Genomic DNA, 16,943 nt, shown 5'->3' on the forward strand with positions numbered 1-16,943 from the left:
AGCTGAGGACATAGCAGATAATTCAATGAAATACCACTCAGTCAGCTCACCCCAGACAAATATACTTCATAAAATAAGACAAAGTTTACTCTAGAATACAGCCCAGAAAAACTGTCACCTCCCTCTGTCGGGCAGTATCTTCACAGTCCACACTGATCTCACACACGAGTCTCAGACCAGCTTTTTGATGCCTTGAACAAACCAGATGTCAGTGATCTGCATGTAATGCAGAAAGGGGTGGAGAGGAAGCAAGGGGAAAACACTTCAATGCACAAGTCATAGGCAAGGAGATGTATTTTTTAGCAAAGTCTTTATTACAGAAATATTCACCCTCTAGACTTTGATATCTGTACATGCATTTCTTCCAGTAGGAAGATGTTGCTAAAAACAGACCAAAACAAAAAAGGAAATCCAGAATGGGCTCCTTTTTACTTGCTGCTCAGCATTGGCATCTGTAACTGAACAAGAATCTTACAAATAAGAACACATCAGAGAATAGACTTTGTGTTACAAAAGCTAGCAAGCTTTACTGCTAAGAGTGCCTTCCGCTATAGCAAAGGTCAGCTTGAAGGATCTGTGCAGGAAGGGGCAGATACCTCAAAACTGCAAAGCCTTATCAGACCTCCACAAAAACCAGTTGCCAGTCAAAGCTACTCTCCCCAGTCACTGCTCTGTCCAAAGATAACGACAGCACAAAGACCCACTGCTAGGGCTCTGATGCCCTGCACCAGCCTTTCTTTCCAGAAGGAAAACTTGAGTAGGTAGTGAAACCATCCCTTGGAACTGCTACTGGAGTTATTACTACCTGCCCCACCCCTGACAGGAGACAGCCTTGGAACCACCTCTGTAAGGCAAAGGCTCTCTCACCAAGTACCTTGTAACAGGTCCCTGGCAAGGACCATCCATTTCTCTCCCATACAGCTTCCTGATGTCATGGTGATTGTACCACATGTCACAGCAGGAAACCTGCTGTGCCCAAGACACCTCTAAGAGTGAGGATTTGCACCCAGCTCTCTTACGTAAGAAGTTGGGGCAGTGTTCCTTGTGCATTTCCTACTTTCTTCTGGTATACGCCACCCCTTGCTGCTGGCCACTGGCTGAATAGAGCAAACAGCCCAGCCATTAGCACAGAAACTTGCAGCCTGCACAAGGGCAGAACCTGCTACTTATCTGCTGCAGTGCTGGCACTTGAGGCAGAACTCAGGATGCAGCCATGGCTCCAAACCACAGTGGAGATAGGAGAATGGACAACTGAAATAAAAGCAACTTATCTTTGCATCCAAACTACAGAATCTGTACTGGGCACTGACATCAGTGATATTTCCAATATACAGCATCAGCAATCCAGTCAGATCCCTCCATACTCATATCTAAACCCACAGCTAACAAATTTTATGTTCATTAAGGAGCAGGGGAAGAAGGAAATTAATGGTAACCTGTATAAAGTTGGCAACCCAAGAATGCAACCAGCAGAGCCAGCCTGGGGCTGAGTCCACACTATACAGCAGTCTCTGAAGTACCTCCAAGCTGATAGGAGCCAGTAAAGCAGAGCTAGGGGGAGAGGAAAAGGTAAAGAGGCAAATGGGAGAAACATGTACTTGTCAAATCCGAAACCCATGGGATCCATTCCAGAAGTAGCTGAGCACTGCCACCACAATCTGCCAGGACACACTAGGAATAAATAGGTTGGCTTGGCTCCCTCCCGGTGGCTTCTCATCACACTCAAAGGGAAGAGCTTCACTGAAGGCAAGGCATAGCTGACTCCAGAAACAGGAGAAGTGAGTGTGACAGTAGCACTCCATAGTTCAGATGAGAACCTAGGCAGGAAGATGCGTAATAGGAGCCGAATCAGGTTAACTGCAAGGGAGGAGAAGGCCTATAAAGCGTGACTAGTTACCACCACAAGTCAGTGAAACAAGTGAAGCTACCAAAGCACTGGAATCTCAACAGAATTCCTGGCTCGTGGGACTTCAGGGGGCAGGTGAAAGATGTGCAGGAGAAGAGCAAGGGGGAGAAGAGTTATTGTATGTTAGGCCCAGTGGGTTGTAGAATGAAGATATGAATAGTATTGTTTAACATGGAGCAGGCAGCAAAAGCATTGTCCCCTCAGGTTAATCAGTGTCTCATGCGATACGAGACAGTTTAAGTTCTGCTTCTTGAAGTAGAAATGATCCAGAGGCAGGATGCAGGTGGCCCAAGGGACCTATTGCCAGCAGATCAGGCTGTGTTGCAGCTCTAACAGTTCTTAGCAGAGTGGTATCAGAAATGGGATGTCACAGGAATAATGGTCAATGGTTGGAGAGTCTAGGTATGAGGCAGGAATGTTCTGTTTGCTCCTTTCTCTGTGGTGCCGTAGCTCTGGAGTCAGCCAACTCAAGACTTGGGCACTTTGGTGTAGTCTTCGCTGTGGATGTTCTTGCAAAGCGAAATGGACAGTATCATCCCCAGCAGCTGGAATAAGTATGAAGAATGGGAACAAAATCAGCAACCAGTCAGATAATAAGGTGGGAAGAACAGGTGATACAGGGGAGCAGAATACAGTGAATGTCTTTTAATTTCACCACACAGATGAACAGAGAGTCCACAGCACAAGGCAAATGCAGTAATTGGAATGACAAAAAAAACTTGGGCTGCATAAAGATGTGACTTCATCTGGAATCTATGTTATGGGCTTTTTAAGCCAACAAGTGGGATTTCACTAGCATGGGATTTTGCTTGCCTCAGTATCCTGGTTACAGAATTGCCAAGAGTCAGACACAGCAGGAGGAATGACATGTATAAAAAGCTTAGTTCAATTTTTAATCTAACCATAAAAGCTTAGTCCAATTTTTAATCTAATCAATGAAAACAGCAGTTCAAAGGTCCAGGCAGACAATACCAAGAGCTAGAACTACACTGCCATTAAACCAGGTGTCTATTACTTGAGAAAACAGCTTTGCCTTTAAAAGATTCTCCATGATAAGACAGTACAGGCTCATGTTAGGAAGTGACTTACCTCTATAACAGCAACACCAGTGCAAACCCCAAGAATGACACCAAGGTTGTCCTTCAACCACTGCTCTACACCATCCATGCATCCCTATAGAGAAAACATGGCCACAAGGAAGAGAAGCATGATTCTAAATATCTCAAGACTGAAAGTCCACAAGACATCTTTGCAGGCAGGAATTATCCCAGTTACATGTTTCACGGTAGCTTTTGCAGAAAAGGATCCCTGCCCACCCTTGCTCCAAATTCCACAGGTACTTCAAGAAATAAGGATGTGAAAAAAGTGCTCTAAATAATTTTCAGGGGAACAAAGACAAGGCAGCTTCAGTGGAAGCCTCACAGGGCCCAGATATACCCACTCACCTGCTCATGAACAGGCCAGTCAGCATACGTTGCAGTGCCATTGACAGGGTCATCCAGACTACAGAAACCTCTTCCTTCCACAAAGTCCTTAGATCTATTGGAGCAGGAGCACGGATACTCAGTATTGCTTTTGTTTTTAAGAATCTCATTATTTTCCCAGTCCTGTGCTCCAGTCCAGCCACAGCAGGCAATCTAATAACAAAACAGAGATTATCACAGTCTTACACTTTGCCCTGGCAACATAACTGCACATGACAATAAGCAGGTAGAAGTACACAGGAGCTCTCCATGTAATAGCAACAGTCAGACCATACAGTTTGCATGAATTAGCTGCACTGTGCACCACCTTGGTTACTTATGCATCGTGCTGTTCAGAAGACAGGGAAGTTATTTCCTACTAAACAATCACTCTGCCAGCAAAACAAGAGTTAAAGGGCCCCTGGTCTCATCTGTGGCCCCAGGGACAGCAGCTAACACCGCACGGTGGCGTCCCCATGCCACCAAGCCCCACCATGTCACTGCGTGCCAGTGACCACTTGGCTGCAGTACAGACCAGCTGGAACACAGAAGGAGGAAAATTTTCCATCTAAAGAAACATTTACATTCCTATACAGCCACGTGATAAAACCGTAGTTGCTGGAGGGGAAAACAGAGACCAGCAAGAAGTAAAATCTTAAACATGAATCCCAGTGCTTGCACGGTGGTACAGAGCAGAAAGGCTGTCAATGTCGAGGTAGAAGTTTACTTTTCTTTTCTTAGCAGAGAAGGATTTTCTCTAATGTTTCTGCTGTAATAGTCAGAAGATACAGACAGTTGAACATCCACACCAGGACAAACATTTGGTTTCCAAAAGAGTTGTTTCCAAGAGTGTTGTCAGCATCCAGAAAGAACTACCTCTCCCTCACAAGAGGTTTGGACTTTAACTCCGAGACTGGTTTACAGAACCCACCCCTTTTCAAATGCTAACTCCAGTGTGCGAGATGAAGTAGATTTCTAACACTTGACTTCTCCATCTCCACAAAACCTTTTTCTTCTGTTCCTATATAAAAGAAGGGCTGAAACAAGAGCCTCTTTCCACAGTAGACTCAGGCTTCTCTTGCGTTCCCTAGCAAGGAGTTGCAACTGCAGTGACAAAACACATATAAATCATTCTCCAAGGAGGAGAAATACTGCAGATCAGTGTTTTGCAGACCAAAGAACAGACAGAAGACAAATGCTGTTACTTGTACTTACTACACATCAGTCCCATGCTGGGCATGTATTTAACCACAACAGCCAGCCAGCTCTCAAGCTTGTGGTTTGGCAGTAAACAGCTGTCATGACTCCAGTGTGCTTGAATACTCTCTAGCTGCTCAAGTGCTGACCCTGATGCTAAAACAGAAACCATGGGCAGTTGGATGGCTCCCAAGAAGGCTGATAATCACAGAAGAACCATCACAATAAGCAAGTAACATGCACCAAGCAGTAAGGCAGGTGGTGCTGCTGACTTGCCTGGCAAGCAACTAGGGACCTTTTGCTACAAAAATCATGTGAAAATATTTTTCACTTATGTTAGTATTCAGGATGACCAGCAGACAAACAGAAGTGTTGGAGTGCTAATTGATAGGCCAGATACATTAGGCCATGCCACCAACACTAGCTAGTTCTAACACCCAGCATGCAGGAATGGCTCAGGGTCTGACATAGAAGCAGCAAGCAAGACCATTTTATAGTCTGCAGGCACCAAACCTCATAGGCAACCTTGTAGTTCAGCCAGATCAATATGCAATAGTTGTTTCCCTGTCCTCAGTCTAGCTTTAAGGACATTGCCTGCACTGACAAATAGCATCATCTACCTCTTTTTGCTGCCCCCATGACTCACCTGCGTCTGCACATAGTCCCATGCATCTTGTAAATTCCTCCTCTCACCTTCATTCAAAGGGTCATACTTTTTAATCAGATCTTCAACTACTTTGGACAACTCGCCTTTCAGCTGGCAAGAAAAAAAAGAGGCAGGAGAGTTAGATTATCAATTCCTTGTAGCCTTTCCTTTGGTGCTTCAGATACATACATACAGCTTCAGTCACTCATAAAAGCTAACTGCAAAAAATAACAAGTACGGATGGGGAGAGCAGCTTTGCTGCTGCAACAGCCAAAGCACCACCAAATCCTTGCCCAGGCACAGGGAAAAGCTACAAATCTGATGAGCAATAAGCAAACAGAACTGGGTATGGTTATCCTGCTAAGACACAGGCTGAGAAGCTAACTACCTGCCCCAGACAACACAGGTGTACAAGGTAAGTGCAAGCTGAAGGACATCATTGCTTTAAAGACTCACAGGTTATGTGTTTCTAATCTCATACTGCAGGCAAGACTCTGGTCCAGAATCTCAGCCACTGCAGTTCATCTCCATTGCTCAGGGAAGGTATAAGCCACTCTGCTCCTAAATGCAGCTGCGTTTTCTGACACTGACCTGGTGGAAACTTGCCTTTTTCACAAGGCAGTGATCTGGCTCTCCCCAAACTCCTACAACTGTTGTTTCTATATTAAGACAGGAAGTATTACAACTACCTAAACTGCTCAGTAACAGTCTTAGCACAAAGCTCAGGTGTATCAAATCATCCCTTCACCGCCATTCCTTTTCTAGATATATTTACAACACCCTGCAGTTTGATGAGAGGTGCATGATACCATCTGGCAGACTCCTGCACCTTCTTCCTCCCACCTCCTTCTGAAGCTGTGCTTAACCAGCCTGTACATGAGGACTGCTAAGGACAGATTCAGATTATACAAGAGGTTGGAGAAAAGTGCAATTAGACTGTCTGAGGGATAGAATAGAGTTACATCAGTCTGAGCTCTAGGATGTTCCCATCCCACATAATACTTTTTTGACTGTGGTGCTACAGCATATTTCAAATCAGTGGAAACAGGTTTTGTCTTTGCTTCTACTATCAAGCATTTTCAATGACCATGGCAAATACCAGGACACACAGCAAGAGGAAGCACTGCCTACTGTTGAGAGAAGCTTCTCTACATCAGCAACTTTTCTTCCTGGGAAAACTGCAGCTCAGTTCACTGGGATCAACTATGTCAGGCCAGACAGATGGGAGCTGCATGATCTTTCTTCTCATGATGTCTAGCTCTTCCCCTTTTAATTACTTCACTTCCCCTTTTCTTTCCCTTCAAATCAAGGCAACCTGACCTGGTTCTCACTAATGAGATTTGCCTTGGCTGCTGCCATAAGCCTTATCAGTTACTGAACCTCTGAGCTCCCACCCTGACCCCTCCTGCACACTGCAGCTCTACATGCAGAGGAAGGCAAAGAGAGCTGGGTTTGTTTTCCTACCCCGGGCCCATATAGCCCCTTAGCTATTGTATCAGATGATCCCTAGTGTCACCTCTGTAAGAATCCCAGGATCTCCCCACAAGCAAAGACAGAACCTGAACCTGATGTCCCCAATCATAGCTGCATAGAGAAGATGTATGTCAGCTCTGCCCTTACTCTTACAAAGGAACAGGCAAGAAGTCTTGCAAACAGCTCTTCTTTCAAACAGTGAGGCATTTCAAGGTGAAGAAAAACTCAGGCATTCCTAGGTGTTTCAGAAAGCTATCTCAGAGAGGGGGAATGTTATGCAAACAATGGCACAGCTCTGGAGAGAACACAGAGAGGCAGCTTGCTCGTGGGTTTAACCCACAGAGCAGCCCAAAGGGAAAACACAGGCACCTGCAGCTGTTCACCCTTAAGCACCTGGCAGGAGAAAACTGAAAGAGCAACAAGCTAGAAAGGTACATAGAACACTTCGGCTTTCAACATCCTCACCATCTTCACCCATTTAAAGCCCATCAGGACTCAGCAGTATGTGAGACATAGATGTTTCAGGAAATGGCTACCCTTGCTTTCTGGGCTCCTGCTGCTTCCCAGCTCTAGCAAGCCCAGTGTCAGAAGGCACAACCCCACCACCCCAAAGAGGGGCACTTAAATCCTAGGCACCAAAGCCACAGCCCACTGCCAGAAAGCAGCAAAGCTCTTTCTGGTCTCCTACCCTGAGTAGGAGGGTCGCCCCTACCTGAGGTCAGTCTCCCTGTCGCATGGGCTACCAAAGAGGGAGATCAGGAAAGCTGAATGCCAGCGGCAAGAGCAGTTCTTTGATCACAGAATGGATTGTGCAGGCTTCTTCCTCTATCAGACACTGTCAGTCATCTATCCTGTCCCTGTCAGACGCAAGCTAGATCCTTCCCTCAGCATTAATTAGCATCCTGCTTGTACACAAAAATAGGCCCAAAAAAGCAGGAGGGAGCTCTCCTCTGCCTTGTCACTTCAGATTCTGAAACTAACGCGCAGTCCATAGCCCCATGCAAGTCACTGCATGCAATCACACAGGCCTGTTTGCTGCAAACAATAGCTACCAAGTAGGACTATTCCCAAAACACCGCTGCTCTCCTTCACTCAAGGCATTTAGAGCCAAGCTGCACAGAACTGTGTGAACTAGGCCAAGAGACAACTTGCCCAGACTCTCACATGTTTAGGGGCTTGTGATCCACCAGATGTAGGTGAGTAACAATGACTTTGTTGCCCATAAAAAACCCCACCCCACAGTTTCAGTCAACTGCAAATGTAGGGAAATGAATGTTGCATCAACATCCTCCCAGAAGTACTGGGCAATTCCAGTCTGAAGGGGCATTCCTCTAACAATGCCCATGGGAGAGGCAAAGCAGCAGCCTTCCTGTCAGAGGCTCAGCCTTTTACAGTTACACTAACTCTATTTCAGCATATTCCCATAAGTCAGTGTGGGGGAGGACTTTGACACCAGAAAGGAACAGACGTGCCAACAATAACATCAAGTGAATCCACAGAAATAAATACTTCAATTACAAGTGAAGGCGTGAGTATCACCTTGCTACACTCTGGATCCAAACTACTTTCCTTCACTCTTGTTATTCCTTGTTTTACATCTAACCAAGTTCCTGAAGTCAGAAAGAAATAAACACAAAGAACACAATAGATATCAAGGGACTGGCTGTTGAGCAGTTTCAGTGAGCCTCACTGTGCTCCGAGCTGTCCCAGGATGACGTACAGCCAGCGAAGCGGAGCAACTCACACAGCAGCACTGAAGTGTAGACCCAAACCACTGTGTGGAGGTTTCTGCCAAGACCTTCCTCAAACAGTTTTTCTTAGTGCTCTAGACAGGTACTTTGGAGGATTCCTGAAACAGAAAGGTTCTAGAAGAGCTTTTCCATTAATTTTGTTCATTAGGGACTGAACAGGAGCATCTGTTTGTATCCCAGCTTCCCTGACCATTCTGCCAGATCTGTACAAATGATGATTTCAGTCATTACCGCTCCAACAGCCATGCAGAACAACCCCCCAGCACTTTCAAACTTTCCCTGGTCTGACTGAGGTTTAAATGAAGAGCTACAGCTTAAAAGACGGAGTTTTCTAGGGTAGATTGGCAGCTGAAGGAGAAATGCTACCAGAGGTACAGAATTTCCTGGTCTGAAGTCACATTTCCCCATCGCAGGGGAATGCCCATCCCCACACCTCCTCATCTGCATTAGTCAGAGCCGTTTGTTGAGAATCACACCAATTTCAGGCACTGTTTCAGTTTCTCCCTCAGCTTCTGCCAGCCCAGAGAGCAAGCTATAGCCACACCACATTTGGCAAGGAACCCAGCCAACAGCTGCTCACAGTCACCACAGTAAAAAGCTCACATCTGTTATGCTGGTGGCAGGCACCTTCCCCCTGCCCCCAAACTTCTCCACCAGGCCCCATCCATAACTTCCTCAACCACCTGCTTTCTGTAACCAGCTGCCTAAAGGTTTGGCTTAGGAGAAGCAAGCACAACCATACAGTGATATAGATACACAGTTATGAAGAGAAGGCCAGGGTTACCCACAACTGGTAGCAGAAGCCAGTAGAGACCCCACAGCTCTAATATGTTCCCACTGCATAAATGTGGCTCCCAGTTTAGCTGTCAAGTAGCTGAAGGCTTGACCAGGCATTGCCTTGGCCAGGGAATCTACAGCCAGGACAGATTGTTGCAATGCATTTAGGTAGCTCAAAAATTATTGCCTTTTACACTACAAAGCACATTGGAGCTCTAGAAGCGCACACTGTGAAAGTGCCTTCCTGACTAAGAGATCCACTTCAAAATATTAAACCACTTGGATTTAAGCTCCAGCGGTAGAACAGGAGCCATCAGATACTTGGGCTTGCTCTTGGGGAAAGAGGACAGGTCTTCCAAGATGAGTTCTACACACAGGTGCAGAAAGACTGAAACTACAGGACAAGATGACACAAGGAGGAAGACCAGTCAAAAAAGCACTCAGGCTGGTAACTCCTCAAGGCACTAGTGATGTCAACATGGTAGTGCTAACTGCTACTACCACTGCTACTAAATGCCCAAGTAGTTTTCTACAGCAGGATCAAGAGGAGGTGTGGTCTAAAGCGTTTTGGGGTTTTTTTTGCAATGTTCCCACTACCCAAAAATAAAGCCTGCATACCAAATAAGGCTTCATAATCCTTGAGAAAGTAGCAGTATTGAAGCAGATATAGAAAAATCAAACTGTACAGGAAAGCTATTGAGCTGGGGTAGAGAAAAGGAGAATCCAGTTATGCCTGCCAACAGTCTAGCCCAGTTTGGAAGAAAGAATTTCTAGATGCCACCCTTCTCCAAAACCAAGACCAAGGAAAAGAGGCATAGTAAGAAAGACTTACTGTTTCTTTCTGGAAGTAGATGACCAGTGCAGCAGCAACCTGAGCTAAGAGGATTATCATCAGGCAGGTGAAATACTGGAAACAAAAAACAATAGGTGACCACTATCAGTCTTTAGAAAGGTCTGTACATAAAAGTTGATCAGATTTCAAACACCAGAGAAATCACAACACTGAGATAATGCTTTTCTGCCTGCAGATAAACTCTGCTATCAACAATGCTCTTCCCAGGAAAAGGCTTAAGTACAAGCACCCATGTCAGACCAATGCACTTCAGCACTTCTCCCATCAGGCCAACAGGAAGACTTCAGGAGGGAAACAGTTTACAAGCACTCTCTACATGTGTCATTCCAATACTCTCTCCCACATCCAACTCCATTCCCTGACCATTCGGGCCTCAATCAATCAGTTGGACTCTGCCTACCCCAAATCTCCACACAAAAAGTCAATTTTAAACATTTTTTTATTCTTTTTGAAATCAATTACCTTTTTAAGAAATGCTATTTAATTTTTTTAAGATCTAAATTTAAAATTCACCAGCAAACTGCTGAGGTTACTTTTAAATGGTGACAGCTACTATTGTTAGACTAGGAGATGCTCCTAATAGCAGGACACACAATGTGTGCCATGCTTGGTTTCCAATACAGACATGCTCTGAATAAGCCAGAATCAGGTGGCAGCTGAGGTGTATGAAGCTGGTATCATCTCACCCATCCCGGATAAAAAACTTCCTATAGATGAACTGCTTGAAGAGACATCCTGACACACAGGACATTCCTAGTTGAGTCTCTCTTGACTCTTGCCCTTTCCATAGCTTTAACATAGCAGGATCCTGTCACTCTTCCTCTTTTTTTTCCCTACCCTTGGTAGTTGCTCTTCCCCTGTGAGAGCACAGTACCAACTGGGAAGTCAGGATGAGGGGGGACCTCTGACATGGCAATCCTCAACCTGCTGTATGCAGAAAGTGTCAGTGACATCCTCTCTCACTCACAGACTTTTGAGCTCATTATCAGCAATATCTGAGGAGTTCTGCTGCAGTCTGCTGACTGCTGGAGAGTTTACCATGTGCAAATTAGGAGCTAGATCTAAGTTGACCTAGCAGAAGTAACATCCCCAGGAGACCAAAGCCCCAATCTACAATCCAGCAGCTATTTTGAAGGAGAGGTATTAAAGGTTGTCTCTAAAACAGGCATGAATAATCTCACCAGACCCAAGAGACATCGGATTTCATTGACTGCTCCAAGACAGCCCAGGAACCCCATCAGCATGGTGAGAGCCCCAACACCGATGAGGATGTATGCACCAGTCTTCAGGGAGGGAGATGACATTTCTGTAGGAGCCAGGAGAGGGAACAACATTAATTACTGACAAAAAATACATCTGCCATCACCATCTATAGAACCGTCTCTGTATCTGATAATTATCTTTGTCTGCTACAAAGGATCTGCACAGAGGTGTGTTGAACATGGTGACAGAAAGCTGCTGCTGGGTGTCTGATGATTAAAAGCCATCCTGCAAGTTTCCAGACTCTGGAAGAGACAAGGTCACTCCAAACAAATGAACGTTGTTTGGAGAAATTTATGTCCTTACTGGAATTTTACTCCCTCATGAATGTATTTCAAGTAAGAGTAAGATAAAAGATGATCTACTCCACAACTACTGTCTACTTCCTTCAACTCCCTTTGCAGTCTTCAGGGAAGCTTTCTTCCAAGTCCTAAACGCCATTTTTGGATAGCCTTTTCACTTCAACGCACTAATCCTTGTTTTAGCCATTCTGTTTTCACTTATCCACTTACAGCCAACACTGGGAGACACTAACCCTGTGGAGTGAAACATGAAACAAGCTACACCTAGTGCTGAGCACAGATGATGTGAGAGGTTACTTAGCAAGTCAGTGTTGAACGGCTTGTGGCCAGGCACTTACTACAGGCTGTTGCAGCACCTGTGCACGACACCCTGCAAACAGATGCTATTCCAGGGTCAAAACAGATATAATGCCCAGATTAGCTACTTTTACAAATCCTCCTAGCTATCCCCTGCTATTGTTTGTAATGTCTGTGCTTTTGAATGCTCCACAGTTATTCGAGCAAGTTTAGGTCAGATTATTTCAGACATGCTGGTGCTGTCAGCCCTCTCCCATCACCATTTAGTACTGCAAGCAACAGAAAATAAGCTCTTACATTTGAATTGGTCAGCAGACTTCTTGCAGAGTAGGATTGTAGAGAGCAATCACTACAGCACAAAATTTGAAGAGATACTCTGTCTAGAAACAGTAACTAGAAACCTCATTTATCATTAAAAGACATTTCTAAATCTGCAAGCTGCAGAGTGCAGGGGAATTCTGGATGTCCAGTGGTTAATGAAAGTAACATTCTTAGAGCTCAGCATTTAGTTTCCTGAACTAAGGAAGTCTCAGGAGGCAAGCTTCCTCTGAGCTCCTCCTGAAATATGTTAAAGGAGAATAATCAAGCCCTGACTGATACTCTCCCTCCTAATACATACTTCTCCCTGCTTCTGATACCTGGCACAAGTCACCAGCTTCCAAACTGTTTTTCCCTAGAACATGCTGAACAGAGGAAAGTTCAGTTATTAAAAAGGGAAGCAGATCCATTTGCCATACAGGTCACTTCAGCCTTGATTAATTTCCAAGCCACACTCTCCCTGGCTGGACATTTGCCACAAACCCCAGGATCCTGCTTCCTCACCAGTCCTGTGACTCTTGCTGCGCAGGTTATGTGCTGATATTGAAGCAGCAGCCTTACAGGAGTGGCCTTCACAAGTCTACTCTATTGCCTCCCTCAAAATCAGCTCAGCTATCACACAAGTGTTTGAGTGCCCAGGTTCCAGCACCTCCATAGCGCTAGAAAGCAGTTGCTTAGTCAAATTCTCATTAGAAGAAAGAAAAAGGTATTTCCAACTCAAAAGCCCCTTGGAGAACTGACAGTGTCAGGGGACAGGAACTGCACTTGCAGTTCTCATCTGCAGTAGCCTTGTCTTGCAAGAGAAGGCTCTGCGGGCATTCAACTCCTGCTTGTTTGCTGTCACTCCGTGTTTTTCCCTGAGCTGGGCAGGCAGCCAAGCAAGTACAACAGGCTCCTTTGGCAGCAGCTGGAGTGCCCTCCCTGATGCCTAGGTTACTAAAGCAGAGGGAAAGAGGGGCAAGGCATGGGAAAGGAAGTGAGGGGGCAGGGAGAGAGTTGATACTGGAAATCTCCAGGAAGGAAACTAAATCCTTAAATGCTCTGATAGCAGAGATTCTGAGTAAAATGGGAAGAAACAGAGCCAAATTCAGGGACTTCTAGCTCCACAAGTGGCTGTAACATGGATCAGCCTGAGGGAATCAGCTGCTGGCCCACTGGTACTAAGCACGCCTCAGACTGTGAGGGGTACTGCAAACAGCCACAGTAAGCTCCTTTTAGGCTGCATGTATTAAAAGTTTGTTTCTGCTCATGCCCCTACTTTATTAAGCAACATCCATTGTTGTGCTTCTTGACCTTCTACTACGGCAGTAGCAAGCCAGATGCCCCACAGCACAAAAGCTAAGTAAGGACCAGTATCTCCATGTGTGATATTAGCAGGGGTGTCTTCTCCATCCAGCACCTTCCAAACCAGGCCAGAGTGCTCAGCAGGACTTGGGAGAGAAAGCCCTTTGCAGAATCAGTGTAGTTGGGAACAAGGCTGTGAATGCCATTACTGTTCATTCCCCACTTGCAGGCAGCCCTCCTGCACTGTTGCCCAACTCAGCAGTTCTGGAAGTAGTGACAAGAAATAACCAGAGCCACCAAACAGAAAAGTCTGAAGTGTTTCTAGGAATAAATGCAAAGGAAGCAGAGCTGGTGAAAGATAGAGCTGAGCTACTGATTAGGTGAAAGACCACTTACAGTCGTGTGAAGCTCAGACTCTGCTGAGCCGGTTCAGTTTTTTGGTTGTTGCAGAAAGCAGACCCTCCGTTAAGATTCAAGTTAAAGTCTGTGGCTAACACTAGGGAAAGGAAACTAAGCCCCTTGCACAGCACAGAACACTCTGCCTAGGGTAAGTGTCATCAAGTGTGTATAATTGAGTATCTTTTGATAATAAAGCACTGAAGATTTCACAGACCCATGCCTTTCATCACCCCTCAAATCTACATTCTCTACTGCTTAGGAACAAGTACTGTCAACTTTCAATGTACATGAAGCATCAATAAAACCAGGTACTTACTTTCTCTGGCATTTAAAACAGTCAAACTGAAATAGATCATTACAGAAAGAAGGCAGTGGAAGCATGGAGGACTCGCACAGCAAAACTGTATTAAGGCATTGGGGGCCTTTGGACATGATGACAATAAGGAAGCCTTTGTGAAAACACAAAGCATGCAATGAAAACAGGATGAAATACTAGTCCATGCGTTTAAGACGAAATATTTGGATTATTGGTTGAAGAGGCAATGGTCTCACTCAGTCCGGTCCTGGTGATTCAATCCACAAGCCTAACAGGAATGCTTTATCTCCAGGGTTGCTCCCTTTCACCCTGTCCCTGGTAACAATCCCATCTTGCTAAACACCATGTTACTGCTCAGGCCACACACCAAGCACAAAAGTAATTCTATCCTAGACTCCACCATGGTCAAACAGAGCCCAAGAGAAGAGTCAATTCAGAAGAAGAATGGAGATGAAGAAACACAGTCTTACGCAGAACCGCAATGAAACTGGTTTTGTCGGCCAGAATCCATATTCCAAACCCCAGGATCACAGCACCCAGAATCTGAAAGAGCAAGAACAAAACATACACAGCTTTGTGTAAGTTATAAGCTTAGACAAATGAGAAGGCAGTCACTATTATCCCTACTTCCAGACTAAAAACAATCATTCTTTTGCTGTTCCCACCCATCTCCCCTATGGTACTCCTCCCAGAGTAAACAGCATTACCACAACTCCAGGAAGAATGCCTCAGCCAACTGCACAGGAGCCCCAAGATCTGCTTGGCAGTCTTTCACACAGTATTTTAATAGTACATGATGTTGTATATAAGGACCATTCAAAACAGTCTGAGGAAGAGACACCCTGCTGCTAGAACATTGTTGTCAGAAGCAAAAGGTAAGTGCATTGCTTCTGTGAAGAACTGAGGAAAGACAAACACATATGATTTTAAATATTTTTTTAAACAGAGAAACCCATGACTCCAAGGGCCAGGCTGGAAGATAGCTGACAAAGGATTAGATATCTAGCAGCTGGAACCTCTCCAGGCAGGAAATCTTTGGCTTGTCAGGCTCTATTACAATGTCATGGCCTCAAACTACAAAGAGAAAAACACAAAAGCAGGTTCCCTTGAGCAAAGCGCTTTGCCCCTTCCAAAGCCAAGCGTAGGCATTGTGGCTTGGCCCCTGCTTTATACCAGAACACCTCAGCCCCCCAAGCCAGCACAGCTGAGCCCCAACAGAGTCAAGAGTTATGAAACACTAGCTGTGGCCTCTGCCTTGCACACCATAGTCTTATCTAGGGCAAGGATTAGTAGAGCAATACGTCCCTGTGAGGACTCAGCTGAATCAAGACATTGAATTCAGTAGTAAAGCAATGCACACATTTTCCCAGCTCACTTTGAAAGGTGGGGGAAAGCATGCTCTGCTTTAGCTTCCATGTATCAGCAAGTCTGAGGGTTTGATGGGAAGCTGAAACTTGTGCTGTTCAGCCAACTAGGACTGGAAAACATTTGTGCAAAGGTCTAAAACAGGCTTTGAAGAAACAAGGAGTGGACAAGAACTGCAAGTGAAATGCTCCTAGGGGACATGAACAGCAAGCAGCCGTTTTCACATCAGCAGGACTTCAAGACAGGATGAAGTGAAATAAACTGACAGAGCTAAAAAGATTGTAATTCTGTGGTCCATTAGGTAATGTTCTAATACTTGGGAGACAAAAAAAAAAAAAACAAATCACCACCTGAAGCAAGCTGGCAGAGAGAGCTCTATGGACAGGCATTGGCTCCACATTTTGAAAGTTTACACTAGGCTTCAGCTCCTCATACAAAGAAGCTTTTCTGAACAAAGATAAAGCCACTGTCTGAAATAAGCTGCTTGCAAGCTTTCCTGAAAGAGCAACATATAGTTAGCTCTGGGGACAGCATTAGAAAGCCATCAAGCAAGTTCCCACCTATGAAGAGCATACTGACTCAGCTTCAGAAAGCATGTAGCTGTTGTAAAAGAAGAATTCCCCCTTGCTTTATGTCCCAACATGCTGCACCCGCAATGCTCAGTCTGCTGATCAAGCTAGAAAAGCCCCCTGAGCATGCAACAGCTGGAACACCTAAAAATTGCTCTCACACTTGGTAGTATCAAGAACTGCTGAATTGACAGTTTAAGGCAGTCTCACATTTAAACTATAGTTTTAAGAAGTATTTGTCTTAAAGATGCAAACTGGGCTGTATGTGACATCCCTTTTGGTTCACTGACCCTGAAGTGTCACCTATGTTTTGCTGTTGCTGACAAAACACAGAAGGGCTGCTGAGCAGAGTTCCTGGGAAGTTATTTGTTTTGAGGTGCTCAGACTGTCCAATGCCTGTTTTCACTCTGATCTTTGCTCCAGTCCGCAACTTGTGCATTTGCCAGGAGCAGCTGTGGAAAATACTGCAAAGGGAAGGCGGGGAGACAGTAACTACAGGGAGAAAACACTGTCCCATTAACAAGAGTATATTTACTTTCTAGAAGGATAGTATCTCTGCTCAGCATCTTCAGGAATTTGCATCACATAGCGAGGCTGGGTCTGCCACTGGCTTGGCTTCAGACCCTCCATAGAAGAAATCACACTTGCTTTCTACAGAGTTTCAATCCTCTGCTCCACTGCTGTAAACTCCTGAAGTGGGGAACACATCTCACCTCCTCCCTGGGGGGTGGAGGTTTCACCCCCAGCTTCAGCAAAATCTCCTTCCA

The 16,943-nt window shown here is 45.2% G+C and overlaps 1 protein-coding gene across 6 annotated transcripts in view; it reads right to left on the reverse strand.

The window, feature by feature from the left end:
* Window positions 1-293: 293 nt before the first annotated feature.
* Window positions 294-16,943, reverse strand: part of CD82 (CD82 molecule) — a 38,676-nt gene continuing 22,026 nt past the window's right edge. For all 6 annotated transcript variants that reach the window (XM_085062622.1, XM_085062618.1, XM_085062616.1 and 3 more), the window contains 7 exons: window positions 14,713-14,785; window positions 11,248-11,372; window positions 10,046-10,120; window positions 5,213-5,323; window positions 3,352-3,543; window positions 2,996-3,079; window positions 294-2,451 (listed from right to left, as the gene is read on the reverse strand). In XM_085062622.1, coding sequence (XP_084918748.1) covers window positions 2,374-2,451; window positions 2,996-3,079; window positions 3,352-3,543; window positions 5,213-5,323; window positions 10,046-10,120; window positions 11,248-11,372; window positions 14,713-14,785 — 738 coding nt within the window. In that variant the 3' untranslated portion in view covers window positions 294-2,373. The remainder of the gene's footprint in view (window positions 2,452-2,995; window positions 3,080-3,351; window positions 3,544-5,212; window positions 5,324-10,045; window positions 10,121-11,247; window positions 11,373-14,712; window positions 14,786-16,943) is intronic.

Source organism: Lichenostomus cassidix, chromosome 5 (genome assembly GCF_008360975.1).
Source record: "Lichenostomus cassidix isolate B80296 chromosome 5, HeHo_3.0, whole genome shotgun sequence".
NCBI lineage: Eukaryota > Metazoa > Chordata > Aves > Passeriformes > Meliphagidae > Lichenostomus > Lichenostomus cassidix.